General features: G+C 42.9%; 1 protein-coding gene across 1 annotated transcript; it reads left to right on the top strand.

Annotated features, from left to right (window-relative positions):
• The first annotated feature begins 768 nt into the window (after nt 1–768).
• Nucleotides 769–24,414, top strand: LOC138355472 (mucin-2-like). Its single transcript, XM_069310590.1, has 6 exons — nt 769–5,202; nt 6,261–6,349; nt 6,532–6,584; nt 9,391–12,768; nt 23,714–23,772; nt 24,205–24,414. Exons 1-6 carry the CDS (start codon nt 769–771, stop codon nt 24,412–24,414), a joined length of 8,223 nt encoding a protein of 2,740 aa, XP_069166691.1.
• The last annotated feature ends 228 nt before the right edge of the window (nt 24,415–24,642 follow it).

The following is a 24,642-nucleotide window of genomic DNA, read 5'->3' as shown; positions in this document are numbered from 1 at the left end:
CTGTCTGTCTGTCTGTCTGTCTGTCTGTCTGTCTGTCTGTCTGTCTGTCTGTCTGTCTGTCTGTCTGTCTGTCTGTCTGTCTGTCTGTCTGTCTGTCTGCCTGTCTGTCTGTCTGTTTGTCTGTTTGTCTCTCTGCCTGTCTGTCTGTCTGTCTGTCTGTCTGTCTGTCTGTCTGTCTGTCTGTCTGTCTGTCTGTCTGTCTGTCTGTCTGTCTGTCTGTCTGTCTGTCTGTTTGTCTGTCTGTCTGTCTGTCTGTCTGTCTGTCTGTCTGTCTGTCTGTCTGTCTGTCTGTCTGTCTGTCTGTCTGTCTGTCTGTCTGTCTGTCTGTCTGCCTGTCTGTCTGCCAGTCTGTCTGTTTGTCTGTCTGTCTGTCTGTTTGTCTGTCTGCCTGTCTGTCTGTGTGTCTGTCTGTCTGTCTGTCTCTCTGTCTGTCTGTCTGTCTGTCTGTCTGTCTGTCTGTCTGTCTGTCTGTCTGTCTGTCTGTTTGTCTGTCTGCCTGCCTGTCTGTCTGTCTGTCTGTCTGTCTGTCTGTCTGTCTGTCTGTCTGTCTGTCTGTCTGTCTGTCTGTCTGTCTGTCTGTCTGTCTGTCTGTCTGTCTGCCTGTCTGTCTGCCTGCCTGTCGATCTGAACTTTTTATGTCACGCCTTTTTTTTTGCCTGAATTTCGTTTAATAATATCTGTATCCACATTACTTTGATAATCTTTAAATGCATGAGTGTCAGTAGATTTTTATTTGTCTTCCTGTTATCTGTGCTGTGCTGCGGTATAATGTGTCTATGTCAGCTGCAGAGTGATCTGTGTCTCCCACAGGATGAGAGGGTCAGCAGCGCACCGTTATTCTCCTCCTCCTCCTTCAGCGACCCCGCCTTCAGAGCTGACGCAATTGCTGAGCCTATCATCCGTGACTCAGAGTACCAGCGGCAGAAACGGAGGAAGCAGAGACGCCGTCAGCATAGACTAAGACAGCAGCAGGAAGAGATTGTATCTCCCCAGGGAGAAGATTATGTACCGGCCCTGCCTCCACGCTCCTCTAATGACCAGACAGCTCTCCATCCAACCACTCAACAGGCTGTTCGGATTACCTCACCGATAAACAGTGTCGTTGAGGCAGTTATTAACGACGTGCGGTTGCCTTACCAGTTACCCCCTAGGGACTCAGTAGTCCCTGACGAAGGGAACTTCGACAAAAGTCAAGACTCGTGGAGGAACGGAAGCAGCAGCAAGGACAAGCCGGCTGGGTCAGGCTTGGCGTCAGAGGTTAGATATAATGTCAGCAGCCAGGCTGTAGAGCCTTTAGGAAGCTCTAAAGCAAAGTTCATTAGCAGAGACGTTTACCAATCACTTCCCACTTCCCAGCAGTCTCTTGAACCTCTTCATCCTTCCACCTCCTTTCTTCCTCCGCTAGTAAGTATCCCAGACAGATCCAGTATTCCATTGCTATCTGAAATTTTCGACGAACAACCATCGCTTTCCCTGCCGCCGGCCTCATCGTCGCTACAACCACTATCAGAATCACCAACACTTTCTCCTTCACCACAATCTATTATTCTATCATCATCGAAATTAAGGGAAACATTTTTAGCACCTTCAGAACTTCTTTCACAAACATCTCAGCCTCCCCCAAACACGGTACCTGAGCCTCCACTCACAGTCTCACCATCTCTAGCTTCACCGTCAATAGTGCATAAGGACACAATCCATCACTATCCAGACCAGCAACCCCTCGAACAGACACAAAACATCCAAATCCATTTGCACATTCATCCAGAATCTGACAAAATTACATATTCTAGTGGAAGTTCTCTGCTGGAAGGCTTCCACGAATTCCAGAAACCAAGTCCGGCAGCCAAAATCAGTCCCACCCAGGCCACAGCTGAGGTCAATACCGCCCAGGCCACAGCTAAGCTCACTACCACCCAGGCCACAGCTAAGCTTAGTCACACCTTCCATACCACAGAAATGCCAATCAACAATACCCCAGCTAACCTCGCCACGCAAACTTATCCAGACTTGACCACTCACACTGCAAATTTACCCACCCATCATGCACCCTTATCCACCCAACATCCCCATTACCCACTGTCTGCTCACCCACAACTCCCAGGTAAAGGGTTACAAATAAGATCTATATCAACCGATTCACGCGGTGTGACTCCTGGTGGTTACTCTCCAGCGCCGATCTCGGCACCTCAACCGTTCAAGAGTGGCGACACTCTTCGTCAGCGCCTCCAAAGGCCTTTGGCTCAGTCCGAGAACCACATGGAAGGTCAGCGACCCCGAGTCACAAGACCTAGTCCATCTTCATTGATATCCAACCGATCACAGCATCTCCATCACCAGCGATCGGTTGCCGGCTTTTACCAGCAACCTGGGACGAGTGATTACCCGAAATCAGTTTACCTGTCACCAACGCCTTTTCCACTAAATTTGCCATTTGTTCACACTAACCCGACACCCCTGGCGTATATAATCGCTTCGAGTGAGAACTCGTCCGTCCCTGGTTCGAAGCCTGCTCAACCCTTTCATTCACTTCCACATCGTGAGCAGTATTCATCTCCCATGCCTTACCTTTCATCTCTAGGGCCACATCCGTCTCTTCCAAACACCACCACAACCTTTAAATTCAACTCTCGTCATCCATCTCTGTCATCCACACAGCGCCTAAACGGTGGACACGATCTATCGAGGCTTAATCTACCCTCCAGTGCTGTTCCACGCCTTTCTTTTCATCCGCACAGTCATCCACTCGCTTCCCACAGCGCAGACTATGCCGCAAATCCTGGATGCAACCATCAACACCCATGTCATATTTCCTTTGCTCATCCACCTACGAATCGTTCTTCGATTGCTTCCGAGCATCCAGTTTCAATTGTATTGTCTCATCCACACCATCCTCATTCATCCACTACACCTCATACATACTTTCCTCATCCATCCGCAGTGCCTTATTCATTCTTTACATTACATCCATTTACAACACATCACCCATCCTCATCACCGCATTCATACTATCTTCACTCATCCTCAACACCTTACCCATACCACTCTTATTCATCCTCAACACCTTACTCATCTCCAACACCTTACCCATCCCCAACACCTTACCCATCTCCAACACCATTCTCATTCCCATCACCTTACTCATCTCCAACACCTTACTCATCTCCAACACCTTATCCATCTCCAACACCATTCTCATCTCCAACACCATTCTCATCTCCAACACCTTACCCATCCCCAACACCTTACCCATCTCCAACACCTTACCCATCTCCAACACCTTACCCATCCCCAACACCTTACCCATCCCCAACACCTTACCCATCTCCAACACCTTACCCATCTCCAACACCTTACCCATCCCCAACACCTTACCCATTCCCACCTAACCTAATCCCATCATCAAATCCATTCCGATTTAGTTCAACCACAGCTCCTCAACCGGATGATAATAACTCATCATTAACACTTCAGAGTCATCCATCTTCTGCCCCACCTGCATATAAGCTTCATCCAGCTTTAACTACTTACTCAAGCTATTCATCTCCAACACCTCATCCATATTATCCTCAACCATCTTCAACTGCATCTTACTCTCGCTATCTAATACCTATTCCTTATTCATCAGCAATACTTAATCCATACCATCCTTACCCTTCGCCAACACTTTACCCATTCCATGACTCTCACCCATCCCCTGCACCTCACTCATCTCCAGCACCTCACCCATCTCTACCTCCTCACTCGTCCCCTGCATCTCATCCATCCCTAGCACCTCACCCATCCATATCACCTCACCCATCCACTGCATCTCATCCATCTCCAGCACCTCACCCATCCCTAGCACCTCACCCATCCCCAGCACCTTACCCATCCCCAGCACCTCACCAATCCCCATCACCTCATCCATCCCCAGCACCTCACCCATCTCTACCTCCTCACCCATCCCCCCCGCCGTCCACTCACCAGGAGTCCGGGATAGGCAAAGACGAGGCGGCGGACCTGTGGGCCAAGTTCTACCACGCCCAGGAAGGTAAAAGTGACTATAACACACACTCGGGCGTGACTCAAGCTCTTGGTCTCCCGACTCCAGGATTAGGAGAAGCAGTGGCCATTCACAGGGAAAACCTAGGAGGACTCGGACCCCATCCCCCATCATTGTGGGTTCATGGGAATCGTGTCTACTTCATGGCCCCATCTACTTCTCTGCTGCTTAGAGGTCTACAGTCTCATTATTCTCGCCTCTCCTTAGAAGGGAAAGATCTTCTTCTTCTAGGCCTGCCGTCTGCTGTGCCTCTTCTTAATCCTCTGCCGTTCCCACTTCTGTATTCAAGATCACCTTTCTCTCTACCTCCTCCATCCTATTATCTGATTACTCCTGCGCCTTCTTCATCACTATCGTCTGCTTCCTCCGGTGCCGTGCCTTCCCCTCTTCCTGAACTTGAGCATTCTGCACCAGCCATAACATCATCATTGTCCACCATTCCTGCATCTCCACCGCCACCAGCACCCTCAGTAGCCTCGTCCGCGATGATACAACCCCCAGCACGTCCTCCTGTATCCTTATCTCTTAAACCAGTACCACCACAATCATCATCACTCTCTCCACCAAAACTTTCCTCAAAACCACCTTCAACACCATCGTTGTCTTCAGTTCCACCGCCAGCGACATCACTCTCTCCACCAAAACTTTCCTCAAAACCACCTTCAACACCATGGATGTCTTCCCTTCCTCCGCCAGCATTATCACTCTCTCCACCAAAACTTTCCTCAAAACCACCTTCAACACCATCGTTGTTTTCACTTCCACCGGCAGCGTCATCATCTTCCACGCCACCAATAACAACTCCACCCTCAGAGCCTAATCTGCCCCTCTCTCTTCCTTCCACCGCTCCGGACTCGGCTCTGAATGGGCAAGAATCTTCTAAAATTCTTCCAAGTGCTATTGAGGCCCATCTAGATGCCTCTGTCTTTCCTTTCCACTTGTCTTCATCTCGACAACAACGACCAGAGACTCAACCATCGACCCACCGACAGGAGAATCCTTCATCTTCAGACGACGACAAACACAGCAACCATTTCCTGATTGGCACACATCTCAACGACAAAGACATTGTTTTTGCTTCTCCAAAATCAATAAATGATATTTATCAAATAGTTCAGCATATCTCGACCTTAGACGAATACAGACCTGACGGAAAAGTACCAGACAGAGGAGACGGGGTTTATTTTGACAGTAGACGCACTCTTTCCAGAAACGGTTCACAAGAGGCAAGGTAAAGTCAAAAACCAAATTTTGCGTGATGACTTGAATTTCAGCTTTAACTGTTAAATAGTAAGAAAATTTGTCTACAAAGCCATAGAAAATAAAGTAGTTTTTATGGATTTTATTTTTTATTTTGTTCCTAAATTTTCAAATAAAATTTTTGTTATTATTTATTATTATTAAACATTTATTTATTTTGTATTTTTTATATGGCACAATTAGGTCAATATATATTAGAATATTTGGTGTAGTCAACAAATTATCAAAATATAGGAATTTGCATTAATTTATGGTAACGAAAAAATACAAATTAGTTGAGCATTGATCCTCTTGGTATAGTAAAAAATTTTAGCGAGAAAATTACTCAATGTTAACAAATTGAAAAGCCTGATTTTCAGCTCATCTGACTTGACACTAGATTGTTTAGGATGCCTCCCCCCCCCCGAACCTATTCCAGATTTTCACTATCACTGATACTTAACGTCTAAAGTCCCAGCTCCCAACTTGAGCGAAGTGATGCATTTAATGCAGTCCATATTAATATGTAACTAATAATGTAATTATTAATGTAATTAATATGGCCAGCGAGTATTGATCTATGTTGCATATTGTTATTATTCACAAACTCATTGGTCATTGCACTGCAATTATTATTATCGAATTTTATTAACTAAACTGTGGTTCATGGCGTGTCTGTTGAACCCTATATACCGTGGCCATTTGTAATTACAAATTAGATTAGGCTCGCTGCTCTGTAAGTATATCACATGTGTGTATATAGCCCCTTTTCCTCATAATAATTTCCTTGTTAGCTACAAATCTAAATGACATTATATTAAAAAAACAAACAAATATTATAATTCCAAATACAAGATATCAGAATATTGAACAAGTCTACATTAATCTGTTTCAAACGACTCTGTGTCTGCCATTCACATCCTGGTTATGACACGATAACCAGGATACGCTATCACTAACCTGCTATAATATACAGGTTGCTGAAGACTCCCACGGTGTTCCTGATGCGGCCATGGCCCATGAAGAAGAGTATTATTACTACGAAGATGCTGATTATTCAGATGAGTAAGTAATGTAGTGTTGATAACCAGCTATCCATTCACTGCCGATGATATCGAATATACAAAATATTATGTTAATATGCACAAAAAATGATGCTAGTATGCATGAGATAAAATGTTTACGTGTTTGACATATATTATGGGAATATAATAGAAAATTTAGACATTCTGGTAAAAATGTCATAGTTTGCCATTAGAGCCCAAAATACGATGCTTCTTCGGGTTTTTCGTAGAAAACGGTAATTCCTAAAATTTATGGAATAACTTGGGTAAAAGTTACTCTATTTTCGAGAAAATTTATAAATTGACTTCGATTATAAAAGTTTTATACTACATACACAACCAAAATTAACTCCTGTAACATGCTGTGAAAGCGTAAATTTTTACTAACATTACCTATTACATTTTCTTTCTCTTTTATATATATAATAGGTTCCAGACGTCAGACTTCCCGGAAAAGACATCGCCTCACCATCTTGCCTTCTTGGAGCAGAGTAAGGTATGTCTCCCGTGTATTCCCAGGGTCAGTACCTCTTTGGTGTAGTCTACTTGGGTGTGTACTTCCTTGGTGTATTCTACCTGGGAGTGTACTTCCTTGGTGTATTGTACCTGGGTGAGTACTTCCTTGGTGTATTCTACCGGGGTGTGTACTTCCTTGGTGTATTCTACCGGGGTGTGTACTTCCTTGGTGTATTCTACCTGGGAGTGTACTTCCTTGGTGTATTCTACCTGGGAGTGTACTTCCTTGGTGTATGCTACCTGGGAGTGTACTTCCTTGGTGTATTCTACCTGGGAGTGTACTTCCCTGGTGTATGCTACCTGGGTGAGTACTTCCTTGGTGTATTCTACCTTGGTGTGTATTTCCTTGGTGTATTCTACCTGGAAGTGTACTTCCTTAGTGTATTCTTCTTGAGTGTGTACTTCCTTGTTGTATTCTACCTGGGAGTGTATCACATAGATTTACCACTTGTATACTGATGGATCAGAATTAAAAAACTCACATGTTTTCATTAATAATAAAATTAAGTTTCATCTGGCATTGTACATAGAATGAAATTGGGCAGGATTCATTTATAAATACCCAACCCGACTCTATGCACTATATTTTTACTAGTTCACAAATTCCCTAAATATATTGAAATTTGTTTCATTGGAAGTCCAATTATTGGAGAGTGGTTATAACAGTTTATTCTAACAAAGCATAACTAGACCTAACTTTATCTACTTTAACCTAACCTAATTTTGCCTAACCTAACTTAGTTTTGCCTAGCCTAACCATATTTTGCCTAACCCAACCTAATTTTCCCTAACTTATCTTGATATAACCTAGCCTAACTAAACGTAATCTAATGTAACTTTACCTAACCTAACTTAATATATCTTTACGTAACGTAACCAAATATAACTTTAACTAGCCTAACATAATATAACCTTACCTAACCTAACCTTAACTAACTATACCCAACCTAACCTAACTCTACCTAACCTAACGTAATCTAACTCTACCTAAGCTAATCTAACTTTATATAACCTAACCAAATCTAACTTTATCTAACCTAACACACAAACTAATGAAGAAAGTTAGTAGGAGCCATGAAGAGGCTTTGAACCGGCACACTGTTACTCCCCTACACACGCCTTAAACCACTGGACCATGATATGCTTCGTGTTACAATAATTTCTTTGTGCATTTGAAGAGAAGCCTTGAGAGGTATAACTCCTATACCACAGAAGAGTGTACCCGAGTACTGTGTGAAACCCTGACTTCGGTATCAGCTACTGATACATTTGAATCCCAGGTTACATTGCTTTTTACTATACTGTGGTCCAGTGGCTTAAGGCCCGTGCTTGTGAGTCCCCAGTGTACAGGTTCGAATCCTCCTCATGGTTTCTACTGATATTTTCATTGATGCATCACGTTAATGTGGATTCTCTGTGCACACAAATTAATGTGAGTGTTTGCTCATGTTGAACAATTAGTGAGAGGAGCCACGCTAAAGGAATTATATAATACACTTCAGGAGCTCACAACGGAGCTCACTTCAGGAGCTAATACACAACGCTGGACTTGTGATCCTGTGGTCCTGGGTTCGATCCCAGGCGCCGGCGAGAAACAATGGGCAGAGTTTCTTTCACCCTATGCCCCTGTTACCTAGCAGTAAAATAGGTACCTGGGTGTTAGTCAGCTGTCACGGGCTGCTTCCTGGGGGTGGAGGCCTGGTCGAGGACCGGGCCGCGGGGACACTAAAAAGCCCCGAAATCATCTCAAGATAACCTCAAGAAGCTCACAGACAGACATACGGCAAAGTTGGTCCAATACATGGCTAATGGAATGCAGTACCATTAAGTGTAATGTACTATATAGCGGGGACCAGGGAAAAGGAGACTATTACAATTGTAAACAATCAAGGGAGTCACCTAACCTGAAACAGTAAAAGATGACTTGTATTAGAGATAACAATTCTTGATTTCTCTCTAACCTTCTCCAACAATCTCTCCTCCACTACCAGTACTTCCTATCTCCTGTTGTTCCCCAACAGTCGCAGCCTCCTGGAGCATCCCGTCCCCACTTACCCACCGCCCCCTCCACTCCTTACAACTCTCCTTCGGGTGAGTATAGTTGTATGTGATCTTCTTGGAGAATTCAGATTTACAGTTTGGCAATTAGACAAATTAGCTCTCATTTGTAATTTGTTTTGACTTATTTGGGAGCTGAGGCCCTCTGTTATGTTCCCTTGTTGACACTTAGTTGTATTCATTTGATAAATTTAACTGATTTGTATTATATCTATGCATATTGTTATCATCATATTTACTTTGGAATTACCTTTTAGATGATTGTAATATCTATATCTTTCCCAATTTATTATGGCTAAGGAACTTAGTGTTATGCCTATGATCAGTTTGTTATTATTCCTGGAATAATTATCCTGTGTATAATGTCTTGCTAAGAAGAGTCTGCAACATGGACCGCAAATATCAAATGCAACAACATTCTTATTTATTTATATTAACTGTTGTGTTCATTTTCTGCCTTCCTAACAGATTTCCATCAACTTGGGCAAGATTGGAGTATGAAACTCGACTCTCCTTCTAAATTCTCTTCCTCCTTCACCACTCTATACGACCTCGGATCTCCAAAACACTCTGATTCATTGCATTACACTACTAAGCCTCTCTTCCTACCATATAGAAACTCCAGTCCGCTTCCAGGCCCTCTAAAGCCACTAATATCCAAGGAAAACCTCCACCATTCACAAGACCACGAAAGTCAATCTGGCAAGAACACTACCGATTATTATTCTTACGAGTCGGGCGGCGACTACGACGACTTACGCGATTACTTTGAAGGGTACGACTACGACTACCTCTTGGAGGAGTTCCAAAAATTCTCAGAAGGAGCTTCAGGGGAGACTGAAGAATCCACGTTGACTCAACCTAAGACAGCATCACCGAATGGCACAGGGAGGGTGGCCAGGCACTCCACGCGCTCACCTCACTACACTAGTAAATCAGACCAACATTTGACCTCGCCTCAGTATCAGACCTCAACAGCAAATTCTACCACCTTTCAGTATTCAGATTTTTCACCCCAGGACCCGATTGCTTCAACCCAATATCCGATTACACCACCCCAGTTTCCGACTACCTCGCCTCGGTATCCGGCCACTGAGCCTTTTTATATACCTGCTCCTGAATATTATACATCCACTTCTCCGATCTTATCACCTCTATATCCAACTGATTCGCCACATTATCCGACAACTTCTCAATATCCGACTACTGCACACAGGTATCCAACAACCTCACGATATCCAACTACTTCACTGCCGAGCCCAACAACTGCCCCACAATATCCTACCACAGCATCACACTCTTTTGTTGCGTCTCAGAACCCGACAACTTCACCTCAGTATCCAAGAACAACCAAGTTCCCTTCAGCATCACTACAACACTCAACTGCATCACCGACGAAGAAGCTTCCCCCAACAAGACGTCCTACTTCATCTCAGACTTCCCACTATATCTCCCAACCCGAAGATTTGACCGTTTTGGATGTTTACGCATCTGCTCAGCCGTTCAAGAAGCCAGCGATAACATTCTTCGCGTCTGAAGAAACTGTAAACGAGGAGGATCCCAATGAGACAGGAGACGGCCAGTCCGACGATGAATCATATGAGAGCAATTATCCCGAAGACGGTGCTGTAATTCTAGGCAATGTCTTGATAAACCCCTACGATTATTACAGCCCATATATTAACAAAGACGATTACAGAAGCTACTTTTCGCATTCACCATATTCGCACCTTAGCCCACTGGTGCGTTCAAGAGTGCTTTTCGGCCCCCATGTTGATGACACAGCGCACAGGGGACTCTATGCTGGCTATATCACACCCACGAAAGAAGAGCTGGAGTACATCAGTCCTAAGGGCGTGGAGGACAAGACCGCTTATTTTCCACAGGAAATTTTACGTCATTACTACCGCAACTCCTACGCTTACCCTTCTGGGTTGCAGAGAAATGAAACGACAGGCATCAGGTACCGGGAGAATCCTTACACTAGAAGGTATTTGGGTGTAGCTCCCAAGTACTTTACTACAGCAGGACCTAACCCTCCGAAACCAGCAGTTCCTTCAGGGTTTGATATCCCATCTGAAGTGCCTCGATCAACAACTTCATTTGCCAAGCAGTCAGTCAGCACTCTCTCACCTCTAGATGCTACCAAGGTGGCTCCTGTTCCTCCTCAGAACGAAGCTAAGTACTTCTCTTATCTATCGCAAGTACCAAGACACCGTCAACAAAAATTTACTCCGTTATATGAATTCACGACAGAGGAGCCATGCAAAAACTCTCCTGTTACTAATGAAGAAAATATTCACCCCAGTACTCCACACCACAAGGAAGAAAACATCCACAACACGACCCATACTCCACGCTGCTCCACCAGCTCCCCACAAGTTACACAAACTATGACAGAGACAAATGAACACACGCTGCCGACCTTCGAAGATATAGCAGAAGACCCACAATACACAGCCGTTGTTTCCGCCTTGGCAGACGGAAAGTCCCTTTTAGATCTATTTCCATTTAAGAAACCTGAACGGCGTCCTTACGTTACCAGTTCGACACCTGCGTCGGCTGAACGACTGCCTTCAACCCCATCAACAACGACCGAGAGGGCCACGTCCACTAACACCTCTAAACATTCTCGATTGCGACAACACAGGAGGAAACCCAAGCGGCGTCAGTTCCCTAACAGAAAGTATGTCGGAGCGGTGTCGACTTCTCCATCAACGACTACAACTACTCCACCGCCACTCCATCAATCTACGCCAACTTCACCATACACAAAGCTACAAGATTTAACATCTGTAGATGAGAACTCCTCTCAGCCTAACGCAGCTGCCTCACTTAGTGAGAGGCATCACAGTCCTCTACGGTCCCACAATGAACAAGGTATAGAGCTGCTGGACACAGACAGGGACGAGTCCCCCAGCTCCGCGGGAAGTTCTTCAACAGGCGACATTCAACACCGGAAAACAGCAAGCAGGAAAGGTGAGAATATTCAGATAAGATTTCGGGGCCGCAAGCGGCCTACACTGCCACACAACTATAATCCTCGAAAACGGCGCCCAACTCCAAGACAAACAGTGAATCTCACTTTAGTAACAAATGAACATTCTGATGGACGTGACTACGAAGCCACAGAGGCTCAACAACTGCCTACAGAACCCCCGGAGGATCCTCAAGTTACAACTAACGTTCCTGATCCAAATAGACCACATCACGAGAATTCACCGCCCACGCCAAGAGCAAATGCTGTAAGGAAGAAAATTCCTTCCAATGTCTCAATACCTGTCAGACCTTTATCAATGTCCAAACGTCGTCATCCAATTGTTCGTAGCCGTCGCCCGAGTCGTCCCAAGGTGTCAACACCTCAACCATTCATATTTTCAAATTATGTCTTTGGAAATAAAATTTCGAGTTTTCCTGAGTCAGAAACATCTACTGTCACTGAGACTCTCAGTCATCATCAAGCCTCTGAAATCCCTTCAAAAATTTCTTCTGATTCCAAGCAGCCTTCTCCTACTGCTATCAACCAACGAGAAGCAGTATCTCACCCTCCTTTACTAGCCGATCCTCTCATTCCAGAATCAGGGGAATCGAATGCCTCTCACTCATTTAGTTTTCTCCCTGAAGTCTCACACACTTTAAAGGCACAAACACCACCTTCAGAGGCTTCAGCACACGCTCGCCCTCTTGTCTCCACCTCCAATACTCAAGTGTCATCAGCAGAAAGCTCGTCGCATACCTCCTCTGCCTCTCCCCATCATGATATCCAACAACCAGCCTCCCTCGCCACCGGTAACTTGGCCCCATCAGGAGAACGTTCGTCTCATTCCTCTCTTCCTGTACCCGCAGGTGGGAATAAGGCCTTGAAAGGCTCCATATCCAGTTGACCAGACCACACACTAGAAGGTGAAGGGACGACGACGTTTCGGTTCATCCTGGACAATTCTCAAGTCGATTGCGACTTGAGAATCGTCCAGTCGAGAATCGATCACAGTCGACTTGAGAATGGTCCAGGACGGACCGAAACGTCGTCGTCCCTTCACCTTCTAGTGTGTGGTCTGGTCAACATACTTGAGCCACGTTATTTTGACTCATCGCCTCCATATCCAGTCTTCTTCGACCAATCCGAGACCTGACTGGAGTGACCGGACCCATCCCACCCCCGTGGCACCTCGCAACACCAAAACATTCACACAGGGCCAAGGGAGTCACCTACCAGACAAAGCCCATCTCTTTGCATCACTGACACAACACACAATCATTCTAATACAAAACAATAGTTATTCACATTTCGAGAAAGTCAGACATTCACTTCCACAAGGTGATTCTTTTAATCATCCAAACCATTACCACAGATTTATTCCAAATAATGACAAAATTCCATTAGTGCAAAATGTGCAAATATCAGTCGATACTTTTCTTCCTTACTTACAAAATGAAAACCTTGGAACGATCGCGACTGGCGCTAATCAAAGAGATGGAGGACTCAGTATCTCATTTACAGTTAACGTTTATATATAAGTATTTCTATAAAACATTTGCATGAAAACATCAGGCAAGCCTCAGGCCAGGTGAAGTCCCAGACAAATGCTGGACAAATAACTTATCCAGCCTCACATCCAGAATACAATAGTGGTGGTGGATCAAGAGCTGCCGCAAATCATGCCATAATATCATCTTCTGATTATTCATATGTGGCTCATAATCCGAAGTCGTATGTTAACCTCGGTATGAGCAATATATATTATCTTATTCCTTGGCTTCTTCCTCAAGCAGCGATCAAGTTAGTACTTCAGAAGACTTCAGTCTTCTAAGACCTTTGCCAGAGAGTTACAGAGATACCAGAGGGTCTCCGTCGACGAAGACTATATTCATCATATGTAATCCATCCACCTCACCTGACCAGGTCAGTCAAGAACAATCAAGTTGAAATATTAGGAAAGATGAGCGACGAGACCCTAAACATTTTCTACCCCATTATTATAACACGTCTGTTGATACTTTAAGAGAGAATGAGCCTTGGCCTCTTCAAACTAAACTCATTCGTCCGAGGATAATACAGTCGATCTTCCAGCCTCAGCCTCATTATGCCACTGGCAATGCTTCTTTCAATCCCAGTGTGGTTGTAAATACTCTGTACCGATCTAGTGCAACGTAAGCTAAACTGCCAATAAATCAGGTAAACGAAAAGACTGAGGAACATTTGGCAATGAATCCTTTGTCTTACAAACTTCACAAACCCGCATCGACCACCCGTCAACCATCGCCTCACCGTGTTTTATCTAACGTTGAACATTCGATCACCTCTTTAGCCAACGGATTCCTCCCGACACCCGGTCATCACTACAGAGGAAACAGCGACAACCCGTCGATCAGCAGTCATGATCCTTATCGTCACATATCATCTGCCTGGATGAACTCAAGAGGTCAAAGGTCCCATGGCCAGAACACTCCAATTGTTGGTTCTTACTCCTACTGTTTGGGTAGCGATGGTCTTGTCGATATGAATGGTTTGATAGTCTTTTCACCTGAGACAGTAAGTGACTCCCAGCTGCGACGGGTACGAGTCACGGGTTCAACAACAGTCTGGTGGGCCATCAACATACCGGATAATTGATAACGTTAGTAAATTTTTAATTGAGGTTAGTCAATAAAGTTGTTCCTCGAGACAAACTTTAAGTTCAGTATTGCACCATTCTGTCATTAGAAATGGGTTAACTAAGAATCGATAACAGTCCTTGACTTGGATTATTAATAGCCTGATCATGCAGGCTGTTATAGACGTGGGTCTACACTGTTTGGTATGTCAATCACTCTGCGATAAACGCAGCTGTACATGACAGCATTACCGGGTACCGATAAAAGCCAAATGTCACAATGACAGCCACATAACATCACTCTAGCCACGTGTCAATCAATCCCAGCCACATGACACCATCCCAGACATGCTACCATTAAAGTTATATAACACTACACTAGCCCTATCACCATCAATGTCAAATGGCACCATCACCACTGTCTCATGAGTCATGACACAACCACTGCCGCATGACAAGCTTCACCCTGGGCCTCCCTCTGACCACCCTGGGCCTCCCTCTGACCACCCTGGGCCTCCCTCTGACCACCCTGGGCCTCCCTCTGACCACCCTGGGCCTTCCTCTGACCACCCTGGGCCTCCCTCTGACCACCCTGGGCCTCCCTCTGACCACCCTGGGCCTCCCTCTGACCACCCTGGGCCTCCCTCTGACCACCCTGGGCCTCCCTCTGACCACCCTGGGGCCGGCCAGTTCCCTCAGCCTCGGCCACAACAGGCCAGCCGAGGACTAGACCCTGGCTTACCCATAACCTTTGAACTGATCAGGTTTGACCCTGCTCAGATAGTGACCTAACGTGCGAATGACCTTTCACCAGAACCAATTTTTCCAGGCATTCCCTGACCCTTTCTTGACCTGATTTATCCCCCTCCTGTGACCTGGTCAGGCTTACATACCGGTGACCAGCGATATTGGTTGGCCTAATCTACCTGCCCTGACCCACGACCTTGTCTTGACCTTGTTAACACGACTCTGGACACAGTCTAGGCCTTGCTAATGACGACCCTAGACCTTGTCTGGACTTTCTCCATGAAAAGTATCTCGACTTTTTCTTCATTCGAAATTCAGATAATTATCTGGTGAGAGTTATAACTTTTCATGACTGTTTCATTGTTAATTGATCAAACTGTTTCATTGTTATAAAATGATACCGCTGAGATTTCTGTTCATTTTCTGAATCTTAATCCTAAACGACTATTTTATATTCCTTCTATCTGACAGAATTTTCAGTGTCAGTGTGTTGTGTGCAAGAAGTAAGACACACGAGGAGTATTGTAGTGTCTCGGTGTTCGTGTTTTCAACACTTTTTTTTCCGACAATCATTTTATATTGAGTTCCTCGTGCAGGCGACGAGTCACAATAACGTGGCTAAAGTATGTTGACCAGACCACACACTAGAAGGTGAGGGGCCGACGACGTTTCGGTCCGTCCTGGATCATTCTCAAGTCGATTGTCTGAGTTCCTTGATATTGACTGAGCAACACAGCCACACGTCTGACAATATTTTCTTTCACCAGAATTGACGGTTACAGATCCTTCAACACTACCATAGAACAAGACTAACATTCCAGTCATTGGTTAAAGAAGGATTCAGGCCTGTCGAGTGCTAGCATCATTACTTAGGCCATAATCTGCACAAAATAATTTTACTAATTTCTTGTATAATTTGACAATACAGATGACTTGACTTTCTTACAATAATTTGAGTATTTTTTGTCGAAATATTTTGTAACATAGAATTGTCTTTTAAATAATGATATACGTATCATAATATATGATTAAAATATATATTTTACTGAAGAAATTACACAATAATATATATATATATATATATATATATATATATATATATATATGTCGTACCTAGTAGCCAGAACTCACTTCTCAGCCTACTATTCAAGGCCCGATTTGCCTAATAAGCCAAGTTTTCCTGAATTAATATATTTACTATAATTTTTTTCTTATGAAATGAAAAAGCAACCCTTTTCTCTATGTATGAGGTCAATTTTTTTTTATTGGAGTTAAAATTAACGTAGATATATGACCGAACCTAACCAACCCTACCTAACCTAACCTAACCTATAATTATAGGTAAGGTTAGGTTAGGTAGCCAAAAAAAGCTAGGTTAGGTTAGGTTAGGTAGGTTAGGTAGACGAAAAAACATTAATTCATGAAAACTTGGCTTATTAGGCAAATTGGGCCTTGAATAGTAGGCTGAGAAGTGCGTTCTGGCTATTAGGTACGACATATATATATATATATATATATATATATATAAATATATATATATATATATATATATATATATATATATATATATATATATATATATATGTCGTACCTAGTAGCCAGAACGCACTTCTCAGCCTACTATTCAAGACCCGATTTGCCTAATAAGCCAAGTTTTACTGAATTAATATATTTTCTCTAATTTTTTTCTTATGAAATGATAAAGCTACCCATTTCATTATGTATGAGGTCAATTTTTTTTAATTGGAGTTAAAATTAACGTAGATATATGACCGAACCTAACCAACCCTACCTAACCAAACCTAACCAATCTTTATAGGTTAGGTTAGGTTAGGTAGCAGAAAAAGTTAGGTTAGGTTAGGTTAGGTAGGTTAGGTAGTCGAAAAAACATTAATTCAGTAAAACTTGGCTTATTAGGCAAATCGGGCCTTGCATAATAGGCTGAGAAGTGCGTTCTGGCTACTAGGTACGACATATATATATATATATATATATATATATATATATATATATATATATATATATATATATATATATATATATATATATATATATATGTCGTACCTAGTAGCCAGAACGCACTTCTCAGCCTACTATACAAAGCCCGATTTGCCTAATAAGCCAAGTTTTCATGAATTAATATATTTTCTCTAATTTTTTTCTTATGAAATGATAAAGCTACCCATTTCATTATGTATGAGGTCAATTTTTTTTATTGGAGTTAAAATTAACGTAGATATATGACCGAACCTAACCAACCCTACCTAACCTAACCTAACCTATCTTTATAAGTTAGGTTAGGTAGCCGAAAAACTTAGGTTAGGTTAGGTTAGGTAGGTTAGGTAGTCGAAAAACAATTAATTCATGAAAACTTGGCTTATTAGGCAAATCAGGCCTTGTATAGTAGGCTGAGAAGTGCGTTCTGGCTACTAGGTACGACATATATATATATATATATATATATGTCGTACCTAGTAGCCAGAACTCACTTCTCAGCCTACTATGCAAGGCACGATTTGCCTAATAAGCCAAGTTTTCATGAATTAATGTTTTTTCGTCTACCTAACCTACCTAACCTAACCTAACCTAGGTTTTTTTGGCTACCTAACCTAACCTTACCTATATATATAGGTTAGGTTAGGTTAGGTAGGGTTGGTTAGGTTCGGTCATATATCTACGTTAATTTTAACTCCAATAAAAAAAAATTGACCTCATACATAGTGAAAAGGGTACCTTTATCATTTCATAAGAAAAAAATTATAGTAAATATATTAATTCAGGAAAACTTGGCTTATTAGGCAAATCGGGCCTTGAATAGTAGGCTGAGAAGTGAGTTCTGGCTACTAGGTACGACATATATATATATATATATATATATATATATATATATATATATATATATATATATATGTCGTACCTAGTAGCCAGAACTCACTTCTCAGCCTACTATGCAAGGCCCGATTTGCCTAATAAGCCAAGTTTTCATGAATTAATGTTTTTTCGTCTACCTAACCTACCTAACCTAACCTAACCTAGCTTTTTTTGGCTACCTAACCTAACCTTACCTATATATATAGGTTAGGTTAGGTTAGGTAGGGTTGGTTAGGTTCGGTCATATATCTACGTTAATTTTAACTCCAATAAAAAAAAATTGACCTCATACATAGTGAAAAGGGTAGCTTTATCATTTCATAAGAAAAAAATTATAGTAAATATATTAATTCAGGAAAACTTGGCTTATTAGGCAAATCGGGCCTTGAATAGTAGGCTGAGAAGTGAGTTCTGGCTACTAGGTACGACATATATATATATATATATATATATATATATATATATATATATATATATATATATATATATATATATATATATATATATGTCGTACCTAATAGCCAGAACGCACTTCTCGGCCTACTGTCCAAGGCCCGATTTACCTAATAAGCCAAGTTTTCCTGAATTAATATATTTTCTCTAACTTTTTTCTTATGAAATGATAAAGCTACCCATTACATTACGAATGAGGTCAATTTTTTTTTATTGGAGTTAAAATTAACGTAGATATATGACCGAACCTAACCAACCCTACCTAACCTAACCTAACCTATCTTTATAGGTTAGGTTAGGTTAGGTAGCCGAAAATGTTAGGTTAGGTTAGGTTAGGTAGGTTAGGTAGACGAAAAACAATTAATTCATGAAAACTTGGCTTATTATGCAAATCGGGCCTTGAATAATAGGCATAGAAGTGAGTTCTGGCTACTAGGTACGACATATATATATATATATATATATATATATATATATATATATATATATATATATATATATATATATATATATATATATATATATATATGTCGTACCTAGTAGCCAGAACTCACTTCTGAGCCTACTATGCAAGGCCCGATTTGCCTAATAAGCCAAGTTTTCATGAATTAATTGCTTTTCGACTACCTAACCTACCTAACCTAACCTAACCTAACTTTTTCGGCTACCTAACCTAACCTAACTTATAAAGATAGGTTAGGTTAGGTTAGGTAGGGTTGGTTAGGTTCGGTCATATATCTACGTTAATTTTAACTCCAATAAAAAAAAATTCACCTCTTACATAATGAAATGGGTAGCTTTATCATTTCATAAGAAAAAAATTAGAGAAAATATATTATTTCATGAAAACTTGGCTTATTAGGCAAATCGGGCCTTGCATTGTAGGCTGAAAAGTGAGTTCTGGCTACTAGGTACGACATATATATATATATATATATATATATATATATATATATATATATATATATATATATATAAATATATATATATATTTATATATATATATATATATATATATATATATATGTCGTACCTAGTAGCCAGAACGCACGTCTCGGCCTACTATGCAAGGCTTGATTTGCCTAATAAGCCAAGTTTTCCTGAATTAATATATTTTCTCTAATTTTTTTCTTATCAAATGATAAAGCTACCCATTTCATTATGTATGAGGTCATTTTTTTTTATTGGAGTTAAAATTAACGTAGATATATGACCGAACCTAACCAACCCTACCTAACCTAACCTAACCTATCTTTATAGGTTAGGTTCGGATAGGTAGCAGAAAAAGTTAGGTTAGGTTAGGTTAGGTAGGTTAGGTAGTCGAAAAACAATTAATTCATGAAAACTTGGCTTATTAGGCAAATCAGGCCCTGCATAGTAGGCTGAGAAGTGCGTTCTGGCTACTAGGTACGACATATATATATATATATATATATATATGTTGTACCTAGTAGCCAGAACGTCGTACTCGGCATACTATGCAAGGCCCGATTTGCCTAATAAGCCAAGTTTTCCTGAATTAATATATTTTCTCCTATGAAATGATAAAGCTACCCATTTCTTTATGTATGAGGTCAATTTTTTTTTATTGGAGTTAAAATTAAAGTAGATATATGACCGAACCTAACCAACCCTACCTAACCTAACCTAACCTATCTTTATATGTTAGGTTAGGTTAGGTAGCCGAAAAAGTTAGGTTAGGTTAGGTTAGGTAGGTTAGGTAGTCGAAAAATAATTAATTCATGAAAACTTGGCTTATTAGGCAAATCGGGCCTTGCATAGTAGGCTGAGAAGTGTGTTCTGGCTACTAGGTACGACATATATATATATATATATATATATATATATATATATATATATATATATATATATATATATATATATATATATATATATATATATATATATAATACTGAAAACTCACACCCCAGAAGTGACTCGAACCCATACTCCCACAACTGGTATGTACAGGGACGCCTTAATCCGCTTGACCATCACGACCGGACATAAGGAAGTGATAGCCGAGGCTATATGAACCACTTCCCCGCCGGCACTCGGATGGTAATCTTGGGCATAGCATTTTATCAAATCACCTCATTCTTTGGGGCACACGTGAGGAACACAAATGCAAACAAGCCTGAATGGTCCCCAGGACTATATACAACTGAAAACTCACACCCCAGAAGTGACTCGAACCCATACTCCCACAACTGGTATGTACAGGGACGCCTTAATCCGCTTGACCATCACGACCGGACATAAGGAAGTGATAGCCGAGGCTATATGAACCACTTCCCCGCCGGCACTCGGATGGTAATCTTGGGCATAGCATTTTATCAAATCACCTCATTCTTTGGGGCACACGTGAGGAACACAAATGCAAACAAGCCTGAATGGTCCCCAGGACTATATACAACTGAAAACTCACACCCCAGAAGTGACTCGAACCCATACTCCCACAACTGGTATGTACAGGGACGCCTTAATCCGCTTGACCATCACGACCGGACATAAGGAAGTGATAGCCGAGGCTATATGAACCACTTCCCCGCCGGCACTCGGATGGTAATCTTGGGCATAGCATTTTATCAAATCACCTCATTCTTTGGGGCACACGTGAGGAACACAAATGCAAACAAGCCTGAATGGTCCCCAGGACTATATACAACTGAAAACTCACACCCCAGAAGTGACTCGAACCCATACTCCCACAACTGGTATGTACAGGGACGCCTTAATCCGCTTGACCATCACGACCGGACATAAGGAAGTGATAGCCGAGGCTATATGAACCACTTCCCCGCCGGCACTCGGATGGTAATCTTGGGCATAGCATTTTATCAAATCACCTCATTCTTTGGGGCACACGTGAGGAACACAAATGCAAACAAGCCTGAATGGTCCCCAGGACTATATACAACTGAAAACTCACACCTAAGGCGTCCCTGTACATACCAGTTGTGGGAGTATGGGTTCGAGTCACTTCTGGGGTGTGAGTTTTCAGTTGTATATAGTCCTGGGGACCATTCAGGCTTGTTTGCATTTGTGTTCCTCACGTGTGCCCCAAAGAATGAGGTGATTTGATAAAATGCTATGCCCAAGATTACCATCCGAGTGCCGGCGGGGAAGTGGTTCATATAGCCTCGGCTATCACTTCCTTATGTCCGGTCGTGATGGTCAAGCGGATTAAGGCGTCCCTGTACATACCAGTTGTGGGAGTATGGGTTCGAGTCACTTCTGGGGTGTGAGTTTTCAGTTGTATATAGTCCTGGGGACCATTCAGGCTTGTTTGCATTTGTGTTCCTCACGTGTGCCCCAAAGAATGAGGTGATTTGATAAAATGCTATGCCCAAGATTACCATCCGAGTGCCGGCGGGGAAGTGGTTCATATAGCCTCGGCTATCACTTCCTTATGTCCGGTCGTGATGGTCAAGCGGATTAAGGCGTCCCTGTACATACCAGTTGTGGGAGTATGGGTTCGAGTCACTTCTGGGGTGTGAGTTTTCAGTTGTATATAGTCCTGGGGACCATTCAGGCTTGTTTGCATTTGTGTTCCTCACGTGTGCCCCAAAGAATGAGGTGATTTGATAAAATGCTATGCCCAAGATTACCATCCGAGTGCCGGCGGGGAAGTGGTTCATATAGCCTCGGCTATCACTTCCTTATGTCCGGTCGTGATGGTCAAGCGGATTAAGGCGTCCCTGTACATACCAGTTGTGGGAGTATGGGTTCGAGTCACTTCTGGGGTGTGAGTTTTCAGTTGTATATAGTCCTGGGGACCATTCAGGCTTGTTTGCATTTGTGTTCCTCACGTGTGCCCCAAAGAATGAGGTGATTTGATAAAATGCTATGCCCAAGATTACCATCCGAGTGCCGGCGGGGAAGTGGTTCATATAGCCTCGGCTATCACTTCCTTATGTCCGGTCGTGATGGTCAAGCGGATTAAGGCGTCCCTGTACATACCAGTTGTGGGAGTATGGGTTCGAGTCACTTCTGGGGTGTGAGTTTTCAGTTGTATATAGTCCTGGGGACCATTCAGGCTTGTTTGCATTTGTGTTCCTCACGTGTGCCCCAAAGAATGAGGTGATTTGATAAAATGCTATGCCCAAGATTACCATCCGAGTGCCGGCGGGGAAGTGGTTCATATAGCCTCGGCTATCACTTCCTTATGTCCGGTCGTGATGGTCAAGCGGATTAAGGCGTCCCTGTACATACCAGTTGTGGGAGTATGGGTTCGAGTCACTTCTGGGGTGTGAGTTTTCAGTTGTATATAGTCCTGGGGACCATTCAGGCTTGTTTGCATTTGTGTTCCTCACGTGTGCCCCAAAGAATGAGGTGATTTGATAAAATGCTATGCCCAAGATTACCATCCGAGTGCCGGCGGGGAAGTGGTTCATATAGCCTCGGCTATCACTTCCTTATGTCCGGTCGTGATGGTCAAGCGGATTAAGGCGTCCCTGTACATACCAGTTGTGGGAGTATGGGTTCGAGTCACTTCTGGGGTGTGAGTTTTCAGTTGTATATAGTCCTGGGGACCATTCAGGCTTGTTTGCATTTGTGTTCCTCACGTGTGCCCCAAAGAATGAGGTGATTTGATAAAATGCTATGCCCAAGATTACCATCCGAGTGCCGGCGGGGAAGTGGTTCATATAGCCTCGGCTATCACTTCCTTATGTCCGGTCGTGATGGTCAAGCGGATTAAGGCGTCCCTGTACATACCAGTTGTGGGAGTATGGGTTCGAGTCACTTCTGGGGTGTGAGTTTTCAGTTGTATATAGTCCTGGGGACCATTCAGGCTTGTTTGCATTTGTGTTCCTCACGTGTGCCCCAAAGAATGAGGTGATTTGATAAAATGCTATGCCCAAGATTACCATCCGAGTGCCGGCGGGGAAGTGGTTCATATAGCCTCGGCTATCACTTCCTTATGTCCGGTCGTGATGGTCAAGCGGATTAAGGCGTCCCTGTACATACCAGTTGTGGGAGTATGGGTTCGAGTCACTTCTGGGGTGTGAGTTTTCAGTTGTATATAGTCCTGGGGACCATTCAGGCTTGTTTGCATATATATATAATACGTGGAACTCGTTTTGTACTATTTTATGTTTGTGACATTAGTTGTTTCCTTGTAGGGAGGAAGAGGAAGCTTCCAGCTGTACCAGATCCAGACGTGGCTTCACTCCAGCACCTTGTAAGACTCACACACTCTCACACTCACTCACTCACACTCACACACACTCTCACTCACACCCCCCCACACACTCTCACACCACTTATGCTCACTCCACTGACGTACCTTTACTGCACTAGCACACTCACACAGCACAGAAGCACTTCATTCAGTTCACCTCTACACTTCCTTCAGTTCACCTCTACACTTCCTTCAGTTCACCTCTACACTTCCTTCAAGCGTCTTGAGCCTGACTTTGCCTCCCTTGGTGCAGACATTGAATGGTTTAAAGTGTCTCTTCATTGTCGAACACCACCGGTTTAGTTTCTGAAATAGTAAACTTAAAATGAAAACTATGGTAAATTAATACTTATAATGATTAGTTTGCATACATAGCCAATACGTTGAAGACGCTATTTAATGTGGTTCTGAATCTTGAATTCCCTTCTGCAGGCTTCCGCAGACGAAGACTCTGGACGATCAGAGGAACCTCAGCCGAAGTCCCAGGAGAAGTCGAAGAAGAGTGAGAGTCTGGATGAGGTTCGTCAGTACTCCCTCTCGCTATATCGACATCTGCGGGAACAGCTGAAGAACAGACAGCTGGCCCTACCTCGACCCTCAGGCAACCCGAAGAAGAGGGGTGGCTCGCCAGACCCGAACTGATGAAAGTGCCACAAAAGAGGACGTCGAGGATAAAAATATTGATCAGATATTGACCAAAGATCTGCCAAACGTCTCTCCTGTCGACCCTGAGAAACTTACACTCGCTAGTCATGAGGTGCAATGGACAAGTTTGCGAAATACAGAAGTATATTTAAATCCCATGCCAAATGGAGTTCATTTTCTCCTTTCAGAAGAGGTGGTGGAGAATACAGAAGAGATCACAGACTC

This window comes from Procambarus clarkii, chromosome 6 (genome assembly GCF_040958095.1).
Source record: "Procambarus clarkii isolate CNS0578487 chromosome 6, FALCON_Pclarkii_2.0, whole genome shotgun sequence".
Lineage (NCBI taxonomy): Eukaryota > Metazoa > Arthropoda > Malacostraca > Decapoda > Cambaridae > Procambarus > Procambarus clarkii.
Note: the sequence above shows the minus strand (reverse complement) of the source record. Positions and strands in the feature narration are given on the sequence as shown.

Coding starts and splice junctions, on each gene's coding strand:
- LOC138355472 (XM_069310590.1), top strand. CDS start 769: ATGTGTCTATGTCAGCTGCAGAGTGATCTGTGTCTCCCACAGGATGAG. Junction 6,585..9,390: donor CGGGTTTTTCGTAGAAAACG/GTAATTCCTAAA, acceptor CCTTCCTAACAG/ATTTCCATCAACTTGGGCAA. Junction 12,769..23,713: donor CTCTCTTCCTGTACCCGCAG/GTGGGAATAAGG, acceptor GTTTCCTTGTAG/GGAGGAAGAGGAAGCTTCCA.